This window comes from Pleurodeles waltl, chromosome 6 (genome assembly GCF_031143425.1).
Source record: "Pleurodeles waltl isolate 20211129_DDA chromosome 6, aPleWal1.hap1.20221129, whole genome shotgun sequence".
NCBI classification, from domain to species: domain Eukaryota; kingdom Metazoa; phylum Chordata; class Amphibia; order Caudata; family Salamandridae; genus Pleurodeles; species Pleurodeles waltl.
The window spans coordinates 1,455,294,768-1,455,312,154 of NC_090445.1; the positions used below are offsets into that span (position 1 = coordinate 1,455,294,768).

The 17,387-nt window shown below is 46.3% G+C and overlaps 1 protein-coding gene across 2 annotated transcripts in view; it reads left to right on the plus strand.

Moving 5' to 3' along the window:
- The window catches only part of RTKN2 (rhotekin 2), a 266,886-nt gene that overhangs the window by 213,948 nt on the left and 35,551 nt on the right, over positions 1–17,387 (plus strand). For both annotated transcript variants that reach the window (XM_069240910.1, XM_069240911.1), the window contains exon 11: positions 7,927–8,028. In XM_069240910.1, the coding sequence (XP_069097011.1) occupies positions 7,927–8,028 (102 nt within the window). The remainder of the gene's footprint in view (positions 1–7,926; positions 8,029–17,387) is intronic.

Here is a 17,387-nt window from a genome sequence, read left to right on the forward strand (position 1 = left end):
ATTTCTTTATTTCTCGTTGGTCAATGGGTGAAGGTTTAACTTTCTCTTTGTTTGCTTCTCTCCAATGAAGCTTGGACCAAGTACTGGTTAATGTTTTTATTAGTGTTCCTCTAGTGCTTATCCTTGGATTGGGGAACTTTGTCCCCGTAGCCACAGAACTATTTATTGTGTGAAATCCCAAATGTGATACTGCAGTGACAGACTTGTTTAAGGCTTAAAATAACTTTGTTTTCCCAATGCAATCTTCACTAAAAGGTTGCTTTATATTCTCACGAGTGACACTGCAGCCACAAGCTTATTAAATGTTTTAAAGCCTCTTTATTGCCAACATGCAATTTTATCTTTTTATTGAAGCAGTTTGTGTGACTGCATGTTTTTCTATTCTATGCCTCTTCTCTGAACTAATATTGAAGCCACGGAACGCAGTTCATACCATGGTATACCATGACAGACCATACCATAATAGACCAGGACAGACGTACTATACCATATTAAAATGACAGGCATACCATATTACACAAAAGCATAATATAAAATGACAGGCCATACCATCCCATACTGTTTAATAACAGGCCGTACAGGACTTGCCATACCACACCACAACAAAGGCAAAGCCATACTGTACACTGACAGCCCAAACCATACCAAACCATGCAGTGACCGGTTATACCATACCATACTATACTAGACAATGGTGGGCAATACCATGACATACTACACACTACAGATGGGCCATAACATACCGTATAATACAATCATAGGCTATAGCATACCATATTGTACAATAACCGGTCCTACAATGCCACACTATACAATAACAGATCATACCATTCAATCATAACACGCTATACAGTAACAGGCTAGACAATACCATCAGTGACTGGCCATACCATACAAAACCATACTGTACAATGGCAAGCCAAACCATATCACACTAAACAATGACAGGCCATACCAAACAGTTCAATCGAAAAACAGACCATACCACACTATAGAATGACAGGACATACCATACTATATTACATAGCTATAATAAAAAATAACTTAGCCAGTAGATCATGCATAGGCCAGACTGTTTTGTCAATGCTTGTTGTTGATATTGATGTTTTAATTGGTAATATCCATTGTTTGGCGACCGCGCTCATACATTAATTCAACTGGTATTGACTAAGTTAAACAGCACAGTGGATCGCTTGACAAAGTTAATCTCAAGCAGATTTTTGAGGATCATAACTTGACAGTGTTTTTGCAATGGTAATTTGTGAACTATGTGCATTACCTTTAACACATTAAAAAAAGAAAATGCTCTTCAAAAACACCTTAAAATTATCAGAATAATCCAGTAACTAAAATTCCATTTTTAATGTTGTAATGATGTTCATATCCTGATGTTCTAGTCTCATACTTGGGTTAGTTATTGAGTGCTCAACCAAACTAGCCCTGAAAGTCAAGGAGGATTTATAAGCCTACTTTTCTTTGAAATTAAATGTCCCAGTTAGAATAGCAAAATTGCACTCCTATCTTTTTTGTTTTTTTGAAAATGTATTTAATGCATTTTATGTGGTAAAGGAAAGGGACAGTTGTTACATATTGGCTGGCATGAAATACATTGCCAGACATTCCAGTAACAATGAAAAGTGTGGTAATGGGTAGAATGGGGCACAAGTGGGTGGAGCAACAGGATATGGAGGAAGAGGGGGCAGTAGGGACCTTTTGAACATGCTTGAAGTACAATTGTTGGCAATTGATATAAAGAGGGTCAGCAACATCGTAGAAAAATAAAATTACCTGGGGAGCTTCATGGACGGCATAGTTGTTACGGGTGTGTAATCGCATTGTTTTCATTCCTGTCATCCGCAGAGGTCTGTGCCAGTAGATAATTCGGGAATGGTTGCCATATGTTTTTTGGACTGAGATGCAGGAGATTGCAGTGAGGCATAAATTTCACTGATAGTGTCACAGTAAGACATGTCTCGAAGCCAGGCTGCAGCTGTTGGGAGTGTTCCACTTCCCCAATGTAGGGACACCTGGCATTTAGCCATTAGTAGTACGATGGCTGTGAAATATTGTATTTCCACTGGAAGGGGCTTGACATATCCCAGTAACCCCACAAGTGGATCAGCAGTAAGAATGTGTCCAGTCGTGGGGTGAGGTGGAATAAATGTCTGCCCAATATGCCTGGACCAGTGCGCAATTCCAGGTTAAGTGTGAAAAGTCAGCTTGCTCTGATGTGCATTTGGGACAGTGGTGGTATCTTGTGGGATCTATATTTAGCTAGTGCTTTAGGAGTTGTACAGGCAAGGTACCATATTTATAATGTAACAATTTATGGTTGTAGTTATTGCAGATCAACTTAGTTTGTGTGCAACAGTAATACCAAGTTTTATCAAAAATGTGATGCCCAAGATCCCGCTCCCAAGCAGCTCTTGATTTCTCCACACCTACTGGCCTTAGTTGCTGAGATGCGTGATATAGCTGGGATATCAGATGGGTGTCGTCGGGTGGAGGTCAGTAGTGTGAGGCCGAAATTCCTTATGTTCCTCAGGGAATGTAGGAAGCACTTAGCGCACTGTAATGGTCAAGAGATGGGGCATGAACCTCTCCATGTGTGTAGTATTATGCCTGTCTGTTAGAACAGAAACAGTTTATCCAGTGTTGTTAACAAGTAGGTTGCAAATAGTACTGAATTGGTGTGAAGTGAGGGTGCATTGTTAATTGTTCTCATGTAAGTGGGAGCCATGGATTTTTCAGGAGGGGACTATGAGGGGAATAAAGTGGCTGTTGTAACCTAGATAGCGGAGTTTCGACCGAGCCCAAAAGGTGGTGGAAGTGGTTGCATTTCCACCGGGTACTTGGGCTGTCCCTTAGGCAAGAGGGCAGAGAGTGGTAAACCAAGGGCCTGATTTATTGCTGGTTTGAGATATGAGATGCTGGCATTTAGGTGGTACCAATGATAAGCAAAATGCGATTGCGCAACCAAATAATATAGATGAGAGTTGGGGACCCCAAAACCGCCTCCATCATAGTAAGGAGTTAGTGTGTCCCAACATATAATGGTGTGGCAGCCAGCCCATATGAGCCGCATAGGCAGGCTGCATACCGTTGCAAAGAAGCAGTTAGTCAAGGTGATATGAATGTTTAAAAACAAGTATAAACAAAAGTGGAAGAACCAGCATTTTAATTATGGCAATGTGCCCTGCCATAGACAGAGATAATTTAATCCACCCTTCAATTTGAGTTGAGGAGTTTTTGTCCACTGTGGTGCTATAATTATGGCAAATCACCTCAGAGCTGCCTTCGTGTTAATAAATACCAAGTCATTTGAGGAATTATACACCATTGCAAAGGAAAATCAATAGCACAGAGGTAGTGGTGTCCGCCACTGGTTAAAGTTCAGACTTATTCCAGTTAATGGACGATTGCATGGGGGAAATTATAGGATCCATTAAGAGGGATAGGCGTTGTTGATATAACCTTGTCTAGTATTTTATTATCATGATTGAGTAATGACAAGGGCCTGAAGGATGTACATAAATCGGGGGTGCTTCCCAGGTTTCAGCAGCAGTGTGATGAGGGCTTCAAGGAGTGTGAGAGGGAGGATACCTTCTGTTGAGGATTCGGCATATACCTCTACTAAGTGTGAAGCTAAGATGGTTTTTATATGCCTTGTAGATGTCTCCTTTGAAGCAGCACTAAGGCCTTGGTCCTTAGTGCTGCTTAGGGCGTCAGTGGCCAGGGATATCTCTTGGCATGTGTTCGGTGAGGCCAAGAATTAATGTTGACTACCTCCCAACCATACCATGGCGACATCCGACAAAGTCAGCCAGAGCTGTTTCAGACATATTAGTGCAGGAGGTATACAGTTGCTTATAATAGGCCATGAACGTATTCACAATATTAGTGTTATCAAAAGTCATTGAGTTATCTGCTTGAAGCAGGTTTGTTACCTATGTATACATGGACATAATATTTGAGCCAAGGTACGTCCTACCCTCGCCCCCTTTGCATACCTACATGCTCTGGCATATTTAGCCAGGAAAAACCATGTCAGTAGCCAGTTCTTGGAATTTTTGTAGAAGTAGTTATCTGTAATTCATTATCCAATTGTTTGTACGAAGCTGGTGCTGGGGGGTCACATAGTTTCTTCTCCACTTAAGCTAGGTCATGACTAACGCTGCGGGGGACTCCAGTGTGTTTAGATGTACAAACTCCCCCTATATATGCCTTAAACTCCTCTCAGAGGGTTGAGGGTTTATGGACAGAGCCAGTATTAATTGTGAAGTATTCAGTAAATGCGTTGCAAACTTCTGTTTAAAATACTTCATCATGTAGAGCATTCGCAGGTAAAAGCAAGTGTCTAACTTGGGGGGCTGTGGCAGGGGATGTGCAGTGTAGCGACCAGGGAGTGATCTAATAGTGTGCGTGGGCAGTGCGTAATGTCTGATAACCAAGGAAATAATGCAGGGGACAGGTACCAATTGTCTATACAAGTCCAGACATTATGCGGGGCGGAGTAAAATGTGTAATCTTGCTTTGAGTGGTGGCGTGCTTGCCACGCATCAGTGAGTTGAAAGGTCTTGAGCAAGTCAGTAAAGGCTAGTGAGGGGTGTGTTTTAGTGACCATGGTAGATATAGTTGAATAGAGACTTGGGTGACGTGTAATATTAGTCCCCACCCAGGAGAACATGATCTGCTGGGAAGCGTCCTGTAAGAGCTGAGAGATTGTGAAAGAATTTCAGCAAGTCCACGTTGGGTGCGTACACATTTACCATCCAAATAGCCCTGCCAGCTAGAGCTCCGGATACTAGGAGATATCTCCCCTCTGGGTCGGATACAGAGCCATGGCTAACCAAGCAGATGCTCTTAATTTGCAGGGTGCATAATCCTTGAGAATATTAACTATAATGTGCAAAGAAACAATTAGGGCCCTATGGTCTGGCTTAAGTGTAATAGGAACTGGGTAATAGTCTCTTTTAAAGATGGTATGGTAACGCCATGTCTTTTCAGGTAGGAGAGGACTAGTTTTCCCTTTCATGAGTTGTTCAGTCCTCTTATGTTTCACGTCATAAATGATAAGCTGAAAGTGTGCTCCTCTCTACTTTGTGATGTCATATAAGCAGTGGGAACTATGGTGCATGCAAGTAGAATTAAAAGTACTGAATGTTATGTAGTAATGGCATAATGTAGCATCTGTGGACAGCAACTACATAAATAATCCCAACACCCCCCTCCCACACTGGCATGAATACCACTGGTGAATCCTGTTAGTTACCTGGCAATAAGGATCAACAAACATGGTGGCGTACACCTTGGGGTTATAACAAGGGGGCTTCGCTCGTTTGTATTTTGGGTGAGCAGAAGTATGAAGTTTGTCTAACAGAAGTTTAAAGTATATTTGGCAGTGAGCAGAGAGTTCCGACTAATACAATGGTACCATAGGGCTAGCTACTGAGGATGGTGGGTACCCCTAGTGGAGGATCATTTAGGGTGCCTGATTGTCCTGTGGTCCCAGCAGTGCGGAAATCAGGGAGCCCGTGGATGACCGGCCCCTGAGCTAGGTTTGTTTGAGCTTGTGTTTGCAGAATGAGACTTCATCCTCAGATGTGCTGGATACAACATGCCTTATTGTAGGCCGTATCTCTGAAAGGTAGACTTTACCTCAGCGAACATATGCTGTGCCTCCTGAACCATCTGTGTGAAATCTGGAAAAACAGATAGGGCCATGCCTTGGAAATGAAGTGGGCCTTTCCCTTGGGCCAAGCGGGGCACTATGAACATGTTGCTGGCCAGGCGACCTGTGAGCTCTCTCGATAGTGACTGTTCCAGTAAACAACTCTACCAAACAGATCTAACAGGAGGGTTTCTACAAAACTGTCCATACAGCCAGTATTGGTAGTCTGTCACTCCAGAAATGCTAACATTATTGTAATGAGAGCGTGCCTCCAGAACTTCATTTTCAGTGGCAATGGTTTTCATTCATTGCTCCTTTCTTTCCAGTCGTATTTTGGTGTCGGCATTATTGTCTTTTATCTCCAATAGCCAGCATTCCATGCTGTCTAGTTTTGTGGTATGGTGATTAATGCATTCATTCATATGATCAAGTCGCATTGGTTAAGGAGTCAAAGCGTGAATCTATGGCCTTGAAACTGACCCTCAGTTCAGCCATTATGGTGACTGTACCCTTTACTGTGGGGACTCTGTGGGGGGGTCTTTGTTAGTAGGTACATCTGCTTGTTGCTTGTGAGGAGTTTTGGTAGTGTCAAATGATAACTGTTTCTGTTTAGGGTCCCTGCGCCTCATAGCACTCCCTCAGTGGCCCCAAAGCTGACTATGCATATAGTGGCGGAATAATAGGACGGGTATGTAATATACTATATTTGCTGGGTCAATGGGCAGAGATGTAGGCCAGCCCCAGCTCACTCCCATGCATGAACCTGCAGTGCAACGGCTGTTAAAACCACAAAACGATGTTTGCAAACATGGAGTGGGCTGCAGCAGTTTAGGACAGGGCAGAAAGGAGCCGTCTCCTGCTCGTATTGTGGTGTCTGTTGATTGTGCAAATCTCTGACTCAGTTCAGCAAAATTTAACTTTTGTTTCGGAGACTTGTTTGCAGCAGATGGGTTGATGGGGAGGGAGGGTAATTCTCCAGGAATGGTCTCTGCCGAAGATTGATTTGAGCCCACTATGTTAACCCTCTACCCTCCATCGGACCTCTGGGGACCACCCGGTAATGGTGCAAAGGGATAGGCCGTCAGGCGAGCCGCCAAAGTCCGATGCCAAATCTCAGAGGGTCCCTCTTAGGTGCCAGTGCTGCGGGTGAGGGCTTATGTAAATTTGTGGCTCACTTTTGCACAGTAGTAGCCGGTTGATGTCACCCGATGTTTCCCAAGGCGCACTCCTCTGTTGCGGGACTCCCGCTGCAGTCGCATCAGCAGTGGCCTCCGACTCATGGCCCGCCCACAAGGTGCCGCTGCTATGCTCTTAAAGGCTGCACTAGGCTGTCTATCATGAGGGGGCCAGGTAGCCGTATCTCTCCCCAGGTCTCATCGGCATCCAAGAGGGCCGAGGCGCGCAGCAAAGGTGGGAGCTTCTGATTGCGTCAGCTGGGCAGGTCAGGGAAACCAGGTAGGTGCATTGTTCGGCCTGGATGCATGCAGCCCAATACACATGTCCCCTGGCGGCTTGCATATGTGGTTGTCAGGCGCATGAGACTATGGCCATAATTGAGGTTCACCTCTGCTCATCTGCATGCAGGTGGTGTGTTGGGGCTTCGGCGCGTCATGTTATCTATTGAAGTAAACGTGCCCTCTTCCTGGTCCGTGATCGCTACTACCCCGGCCAGGGCCGTGTCAGGCTGCGGCGGCTAATAGTCTTGGTCAGAGCAGTCTTTGAGGCATTAGTGGGCATGTTGGGGGATCCAGCCCAGTCGTTAGAGCACATCAATGGAACGTGATTAAGTCCATAGACAGCGATAGTCAGATGAGGTCTTTGGAGCTTCAGTGCCGTGCGGTCATCTTTGTTGCCGGCTAGGCCACGCCCCTTTGCACTTCTATCTTTGCGTGCAAGTGATCCGCATAATCTCAGCGATTTAGGGAAAGTGAAAGGTGAAACAGTGGAAGGGTGATTCGCTATAGTGCCAAGGAGTTTGCTAAGAAAACATCTGCTTCAATCTGTACTGATGGGGCAATATGGCCATATGGTTGGTCCTGAGGTCCAGCTAGTAAACTCATGGGAAAGGCTTCTCTGTATTCTCATTGGGTTCACCAATGGTTGTTTTCTTTATTAAAGTACCTTTTAAGCCCTCTATCATTCATAAGAATTTTTTTTTTTACTTTTAAGTGAAGCTAGTCATTCTCTGTTTATTCTGGCATGAAACTGTACAATTGTGTTGACAGTTCTGTTAATCATGTTACCTTTCCTTCTAGGTCAATGGAAATACTGTTCTGAATGTCTGGATCTTCGGATATCACCCCAAAATCCCCCGCTGTTCTTAACAAAGGAGGCAACCTCTGTCTACCACGATATGAGTAAGTTCACAGTGTAGCTTCCAAACTATAGTGCTATAATATAGACCAGGCTTCTCCAATGAGTATTTTGTCATCTACCCATAGCTCTCCACCAACCTGCAAGGAGCTCTCCTGGGTGCAGACCATTCTACTAAATGAGAAGCTTTAGCTTAGTTGAGTTAATATATGTAAACGAAAATTGAGTGTGTATTTGAGACAAAATTGTATTTTCAAAACACATGCAGATGTTTAAAGAAAATGGCTGAATTTCTAAAATAAGTTTAAAGCTCATATATAAATGAGTTACGCTGGGTGCTAGGGGCATTGCTGCTGTGCGTTACCCATGTAAACCTATTCCAAATTGACAAAGCTTTTTTTTTATTTATTTTTTTACATTACTGCTAGTGACTGCCTGATACACTGAGGTGATCACTGCTGGTAATCTTGCAGATAGTGGTCACAGGTATTAATTTGTCTGATATGGTCTCTTAAAACAATAATAATTGCATCTTGGCAAGATTTTCATTTAACATAAGTAGTTCTTAATATAGAAACGATTGGAAACAACGCCTCATATAGACCATCTTAAAGATTGTTCCTCAAACTTCACATGATACTGTTCACCAGGCATGTATATAGAAAACAGACAGTTGTATGTTTTAATAGGCATCTGATTTCTGTTTGGGTCCACGCTAGTGTCAGAAATGCACCCTCACTCCCATTTTCTATCAATGGGGATTTATAAAGCACAGCTATTTACCCGATAGCTTATCTAGGCGCTTGCAGGTCACGGCCAGGTCTTAAGGGCCATTTGGAATTCCAGAAGTGAAGTGATGGTACTGCGATTTGAGAGAACAAGCGTCCTCCACTTTTGCTTATGTAAATGCAAGGGTATGAGCATGTAGAAGGGAGGCAGAACGTAGTCTTCTCAACTGTTGGTGGAAGTTCAGGCGGTGATTAACACATGGGATCCATGGTTGTGTGGAGGCTTCTGTGTGTGTGTGTGTGTGTGTGTGTGTGTGTGTGTGTTAGCAGCTTGAATTGGCATCTCTTCTGTACGGCAAGCCACTGGAGTTGCCGGAGGTTGGGGTGTAATGTGGGTTTGTCGGGGAAGGCTGAGGATAAGTCCGCTGCGGAGTTCAGTATGGTCTGAAGTCTCTGTAGGAGGTGTGTGGCAATTTCTATGTAGTAGGCATTTCCATAGTCCTGTCAGCTGGTGATGAGGGACTGTCATGGTGTGAAGGGGTAGCCACTTGAAAATCTTACGTAGCATGCACAAACTGAGAAAGCAGGCGGAGGAGACCATGTTGATCTGTGATTTCATGGTGAGCATGTTGTCAATGATGATTCAGAGGTTTCTGGCATTGTCGGAGGGAGTGGGTGCTGGTCCTACGTCTGATGGGCCACCAGGAGTCGTTCTGTGTTTCACTGCTGTTGCAAAAGGTCAGTACTTCTATCTTGTCTGTGTTCAGCTGCAGGCAGTTATTCTTCATCCAGTCAGCAACACTTGTCCTGCATCTGTGTAAGTTGGTTCTGATGGTGGAGGGGTAGTCTGTGAGTGAGAGCATCAGTTGGGTGTCATTTGCGTAGGAAATTTTGTTGCGACCATGGGATCTGATGTTGTTGGCAAGCAGGTTCATATATGCGTTGAAGAGTGTGGCATTGAGGGATGAGCCCTGTGTGGACACCGCAGGTGCCCTGCTTGACTTCAGAGGTGAAAGGTGGGACGTGGATCCTCTGGGTTCTTCCGGTGAGGATGGAGGTTATTCATCTCAGCGCGACTCCTTTGGATGCTGATGTGGTGGAGTCTTTTGAGCAGCATGTGGTGGGATACAGTGTCGAAGGCTTTTGAGAGATCGAGGAGGACCAAAGCTGCTGTTTCTCCTCGGTACAGAATGGTTAGGATGTTGTTGGCTGAGGTCAGGGCAGTTTCAGTGCCGTGATTGCTGTGAAAGCCAGATTGGGAGGCGTCGAGTAGCTGGCTCTGATCCAGGTGTGTCATGAGTTGCTTTTGGATGATCTTTTCCAGTTCTCCAGTATTGGATCTTTCATAGATTCACATGCTTGAATCATCCCCATCGTCGAGGTGGGAGCCTCTCGGTAACCTGAAATACACATAGCAGTACACTTTATACACTAGGGCCCCATTAGGTTCTTTTATAGTCTATCCATGTCGTTTTGCAAAAAGACCCAAAGTTGAACCTCAGCCAATCAGGCGTCCACACCCTCTCGAACACTTCCAATAGAGGCTCTTTCCCTCAGATTTTCTACTGCACGTCATGTGAAGGGAGTCTCCCTGAGCTCTGCTCAGTATACCTTTCTGACAGGAATTTTTTCTCTCAGAAAATTTCACTTTTACCATTCTAACATGTCTCTGCAGACTAAGAAAGGTCTGTTTAGAGATTGTGGCAGCTGTGGGAAGAAGAGACTTCACGTTGATGACCCCCACAGAATGTGTATCTATTGCCTGCATCCTGACCCCAAGGTGAGAGACTGTAAAATCTGTCGCACCTTTAGACAGAAAACCCTCCAGGACCGTGAGGGTAGGCTTCTGGTGTGGCTCCAGAGACAGAAGGCCATGGAAAATCCATCCTCCGATGAGAGTGAAGCATCATCTCGCTCCCTCAAACGTCCTGGAGAGAAGGGAAGACTATCTGAGGAGCCCCCAAAGAAGTCGATTAAGAAGACAAAACATAAATCTATGGAGAAACAGGGGCGCCAAGAGCCTGCTACTGCCGGATCAGAGACCCAGGCAAACCTCCTAAAAAAGGATAGTTCGGAGCCTATGACGCCTGTGGGGAAAAAAGGCACCCACAAAAAGTGCCTCTCTGTCCCTGTCGCCGACGAGTGATCCGGTAAGGCCTTCCTCTGATGTTCCCAAAAAACCTTCTTTCAACGACCCCGTTGACGGTCACAGCGTCGACGATGACGACGTTTACTACGGCGGTGTCTCCAATGATAACATCATCACCGCTTTCATCGAAGACGATCATAACTGCTAAAATATTAAAAAAGGCATCGTCGACGAAGACATCGTCGACAGCAGAAGCAGCAATGGTCCACCCGTCGACGACAGCACTATCGTTGACGAAGCACCTGTCCGCGAGGATGAGGAAAACGACATCGAGCACACCTGCGTTGTCGACGAGACAACAGTCGACGACAGATCCGTCAATGGCACAACTGTCGACGAGAGTCCCGTCGAAGGCAACACCGTCGACGAGGGGACTGTCGACGAACACTGCAGTGTCAGTGGCAGGGATGGAAGTTTTATCCACACAATCGTCGACCATCATGCCCCCCTCTGGAGATTTCGGAGCACAGCATGAGTCCACAAGATTACTCCCTCTATCTTTTATCACCATGGGAGAAAGACCATCATCAATCCTTCCAAGACATACGTCTCCAAGCAGTCTTGCCATATCCCCCGCAGTATCTCCTGGATGACGATGAGGACAATTATTCCCAGGATGAGGGAATGTGCGTTGCAGCCAGTAGACCATCTCAGCTGCATGTTAAATGCCCAGAGTGGATGAGGAGGATGAAGGGCAGCAGCAGCTCTATTATTCCTCGACTATATATCAGGAGGGCTCTTCATACCCAACGGGGAGCATGAATCTTCTTTCCCCATGCCCAGGTATCTGGTGACAGATCTACAGGGTATGCTCAAAGACTACTATAGACTGTTCCCATCGTCAACGCTGGTAACTCCATCTAGACCTTAGTCAACGGACACCTATGCAGACCCCTTTTTCCAGCCTCCCATGGACACCGCACAGAAGTGTCCCATTGGTTCCACAGCCACAAGATGACCACATCTTGACAGATGAAGAGAGGGAAGAAGGAGAGATTTCTGAGGCAGCCCCTAGTGAGTGGGATGACTACCTCATTCCCACGCCGTCACCGCCGCCAGCAGGACCGGTTGATTCACCTCCTGAGGACATCGGGGGGGTTTCCATAACTTAATGGAAAGGGCGGCCAAGAGGTTCGACTTGCCTATCATTTCCCAGGAAACAGATTGTTTCTTATACAATTTCAAGGAACCATCAAGGAAATCAGTAAGAGCGATCCCAATAATGGACTTCCTATGGCAGGAGGGATTGAAGGCAATGAAGAACCCAGCCACGGTGCCTTCACAGATGCCAAAGCTGGAAAAGAAATACAAGGCCCCTGACAACACTCCAGCCTGTTTAATATCGCAACCAAAGCCGGATTCTGTAATATCCCAGGCGGCACAACGTCGATCAAAGAACCCCTCGGCACCTATCGCAGCGCCTCCAGACAAGGATGTGAGGAGGTTGGATAACATTAGTAAAAAGTTCTCCTCGGTGGCGGCGATCACAGTAAAGGCGGCCAACCCCTTGGCCATACTAGGGAGGTACGATCGCCAGATGTGGGCGGACATGTCAGCTTACGTGGATTTGTTACCTGGGGAAGTCAAGGTGGAAGCAAAGAAAGTGCTGCAAGAGGGTGAGCGGATCTCAGTGGAAATCATTGACTGCACGATAGACATTTTGTTAACAGGATTCCGGCAGCTCGTAGGAGCAGCGGTCTTGTGTAGGCAGGGATGGCTCACGTCTACATCTTTCCGCCCAGAAGTCCAGAGCCGCATTCTAGATATGGCGTATGATGGGGAAAGTCTATTTGGGAAGCATGTTGACAACATGCTACAGTCCATCAAAACAGATACTGACATGGCGAGATCGCTTGGTACCTTGCAGTACCGCAGGCAGCCCTTTCGTGGGGCAAGAGGTATTGGAAATTACTCCTTTTGAGGGGGTTTTCAACAACACAGACCCCAGTATCAGTCCTCTACAGCAGGACCCAGACAGCAATACGGCCAACATCAACAGCATTACCGGTTACCACCTACAGCAGCATATCGGCACCCGGCGAAGGGAAGACAAGCGCCACGGGGAAGAGATACCAGCAGAAACAAATGACCAGCTAGCCATACCAGCTTCCTAAACTACCAGGGGCTCCAAGGTCGGGGGTCGCATCACTTCTCACCTCCTTCGTTGGAAAGTCATAACATCAGACAGGTGGGTGTTGGATGAAGTGGCCAGAGGGCATACTCTGGAGTTCATAAAGAAACCACCGAACGTCCCTCCGTCGGGCCCTCCACCTCCACGAGTAACCCAACTCCTCAAAGAAGTACAAGTGATGCTACGCAAGGGAGCAATAGAGCTGGTCCCTGCTCCTCACAGGAACAAGGGGTTCTATTCATGCTTCTTTCTGGTAATGAAACCTTCAAGAGACTGGCACCCCATTCTGGACTTAAGGTCGCTAAACAAGTTTCTGAAGAAACAATCGTTCAGGATGGTAACACTGCAGGACATCTTGCGCCTCTTGAGTACCGGAGATCATATGGCATCCCTAGACCTCCAGGATGCGTATTTTCATGTTCGGATACACCGCAACCATCGGAAATTCCTCAGGTTCAAGGTAACTGGTATGCATCTACAGTTTCGGGTCCTAACTTTCGGTTTAAAATCAGCCCCCAGAATTTTTACAAAGATGCTGGCTCCAGTAGCGGCTCATCTTCGCCAGTCGGGCATGCAGGTGTTTCCCTATCCCGATGACTGGCTCATCAAAGCACCCTCAAAAGGTCAAGTGGTGTGTCACATATCTCTCTGCTTCCAGTTGTTCGATCTGGGACTTACCAGCAACTACCAGAAGTCGCATCTTCACCCCACGCAGACATTGTGAGCGGTACTGGTCACTGTCCAAAGCAAGGCGTACCCGTCGCAGGAAAGGAAATTAAAGCTCAACAGGTTAGCCTGCAACCTCTCGGCAAAAAAAGTGCATTTCAGTTCGCACTTACAAGTCATTGCTGGGAATGATCTTGTCATGCATTCCGCTGGTTCCAGACTGCAGACTGTATATGCGGCCCCTGCAACAGCAATTGGATGTGCAATGGTGCAGGGCTCTTTCGAGGACAAAATTCTCATCACACCGGAAATGAGAGCAGCCATGACTTTGTGGGCGACACCGGCAAATTTGTCCAGCGGTCTCACGTTTCATCATCAGGTGCCTCGCTATATTATGACGACGGATGCCTCCCTCGAAGGTTGGGGTGCCCACCTTCAAGATCTTTGAATCAGTGGGTCTTGGACTCCAAAGGACAGACAGCTCCACATCAATCAGCTGGAGCTCAAAGCAATAGATTTCGCTCTAAGAGCTTTCTTGCCAAGGCTTCAGGGCTCAGATGTCTTAATCAGGACGGACATTACCACAAGCATGTTTTACCTAAACAAACAGGGTGGCACAAGGTCTCTACAGCTCTCGCAACAGGCTCAAAACATCTGGAAATGGGCCATAGTGCACAACATTTCTCTGAAAGCATAGTATGTCCCAGGACACACCAACGTGCTGGCGGATACCCTGAGCAGGACAATTATCCCCTACCACGAGTGGGAACTAGACCAGGAGATTCTGGACCTACTCTTCCAGTTATGGGGCAGACCAAACATCGATCTGTTTGCCACGTTCGAGAACAAGAAATGCCCTTACTACGCAAGCTGGCTTCCCCAAAGAGGATCGTGGGGGAATGCGTTTTCGATGAGATGGTCCGGCGTTTATGCCTACGCCTTTCCTCCGATCCCACTGATACTGAGAGTCATCAGCAAGATGAAGACGGAGGGTTGTCGCCTCCTATTAATAGCACCGAGATGGCCCAGGCAGGTGTGGTTCACGGAGCGCCTCATGCTCTCGGAACAACCACATGTGCTACTCAAACGGAAGCCAACCCTATTAACGATGCACCGGGGCCAAATCAGACATCCGGATCCATCATCTCTCCACTTATCAGCCTGGCTCCTGAGTTCCATGAGTACTCCACCGTAAACATCTCTTCTGAATGTAGGGAGGTTCTAGCCAGAGCGGATACTACCAATAGAACCTACAGGTTGAAATGGAAGCGTTTTTGTCTGTGGTGTGCAGCTGAAGGGATCCACCCGATCTCCCCTCCAGAACGGGTACTACTGTACTTGTTACACCTGGCAAAGTCTGGACTGTCATACTCTTCGAGCCACGTGCACGTGGCGGCAATTTCAAGATACCGCAGGTCTCAGGATACGGTTTCATTGTATTCCACCAGAATTGTAAAGCAATTCCTTAAAGGCCTGTTTTGTGCTTTTCCACCAGTGCAGAAGCCTCCACCGTTGTGGTCCTGAAACGTGGTCCTGGGGCAGCTCATGAAACCTCCTTTTGAGCCCATCCATAGAGCAGAGTTAAAGTTCATTTCATGGAAAACGGCGTTGTTGCTGGCTCTTACCTCCGCTAAGAGAGTGAGTGACATACAGACATTCACCATTTCTTCAGTTCACCACTACTAGCGTGATTCTGAGAACAAATCCTAAGTACATTCCGAAAGTGCCCTCAACTTTCCATCTGAATGAACCGGTTGTTTTGAAAACCTTTTTTCCTAATGCGCAGACAGTGGCAGAAAAAGCATTGCATTCCCTGGACGTTAAGATGTCTAAAGTTTTACCTACAAAAGTCTCCGAGCATACGCAAGTCAGACCAGTTGTTCATGGCCTTTGGAAACGCAAGGAAGGGCTTTGCAGTATCCAAACAGACTGTGGCTAGGGGGATTGGCCTGGCAGTCCAATTCTGTCATATTCAGGCTGGTAAGCCTCTCCACAGCAGGGTAAGCGCCCACACGACAAGGGCGGTAGCCGCATCGGCTGCCCTCTTCGCAGGAGTACCCCTACGGCAGATCTGTGGAGCGGCCACATGGTCCAGCCAGCATACGTTCACGAAACATTACTGTCTCGATGAGGTGAATAACATGGACACAGCAGTGGGTCAAGCAGTCTTGAGGCATTTGTTTCGTTAAGGTGAGCCTCTTGGATCATCCCACCTCCGCAACCAGGGTAAGGTGAACAACGGTTTCTTATTCTAATCAAGATGAAATCTGTTCTATTTCTTATGCTAGAGCCTGATTATCGTAGCATGCCACATATTTGTTGTAATGCAGAGATCTATGCTTATTATGACTGATTGTTACTTACAGAGGAACATTGTTACGTTGCCATTGAACACTAACTGGAGGTACTGTTACTCTCATTTCTATTGATATTCTGATGTTTGTTCAGGTTGTAAAGGTACGGCTATATGTCTACTTAATCAATATTACTGCTCGCTACTCTAATTCAAGCATAAGAATCTATGAAAGATCCAATACTGGAGAAGAAAATTAGTTACATACCTGTAACTGTGGTTCTCCAGTATTGGTATCTTTCATAGATTCACATGCGACCCGGCCTCCTCCCCGCAGAGGCTCCCCTTCCACATGAGCTCTTAACTTCACACTTCTACTAGAAAATCTGAGGGAAAGAGCCTCTATTGGGAGTGTTCTAGAGGGTGTGGACGCCTGATTGGCTGAGGTTCAACTTTGTCTTTTTTTGTTTTTTTTTAAACACGACATGGATAGACTATAAAGGAACCTAAGGGGGCCCTTGGGGCCTAGTGTATAAAGTGTACTGCTTTGTGTATTTCAGGATACCGTGAGGCTCCCACCTCGGCGACGGGGATGATTCAAGCATGTGAATCTATGAAAGATACCAATACTGGAGAATCACAGTTACAGGTAAGAAACACGTTTTCTTCTTTCACTGGGAATGGGAGCAGGGAGATTAGACAGGATATTTTATGTTTGCTGGAGTCTGCTAGTTTTTTTTGAGTAGTGGTTTGACTTCGTGTTTCCAGGCATCAGGAAATATTGCCATGGTGATAGAGGTGTTGAATACCTGGCTGATCCTTTAATTTCCAAGGTTGAAGGTGTGGTGTGGGCATGGGTCTGTTGGAGCTCCAGAGTGGATTGATTTCTTGGTGAAGATATCCTGGGTGGAGAGGATGTTCCAGGTGGTCAGTGTGTGGTTCGTGTTGGTTACGGTGGGGGCATATCTATTGAGCAAGTCAGTAAGTGTGGGTTGGGGTTTGATGTTTCTGTATATGGTTGCCATCTTGTTGTGGAAGAAGTGGGCAAGGTTGTTGCACAGCTCCTGTGAGGGGGTGATGTTTTCACTGGCAGCTGGGTTAAGTATTCCGTAACGATGTTGAAAAGTTCCTTGGTGATGTTGGCGCTAGTTTCGATGTGTGTGCAGCAAGGACAGTCTTTGTTGCCCTCAACAGGTGGTAGAGGGAGGTCTTGCAAGCTGCTGTTGCAGGCATCCTTGCTGGTGTGCCATCTCCTCCTCTGGAGCTATTTTGTTGTCTCGTTTTGCTGTTCTGAATTCTTGGGTGTACCAGCTGGCCTTTTTGGAGGATTTTCTCTGCTTGTTGCTCTTGATTGGGGCAATGGTGTTGACGCAATTGGTGATCCAGGCATTAAAGGTTTTCTATCTGTTTGAAGTTGGTAGCAGGGTTGGAGGTGC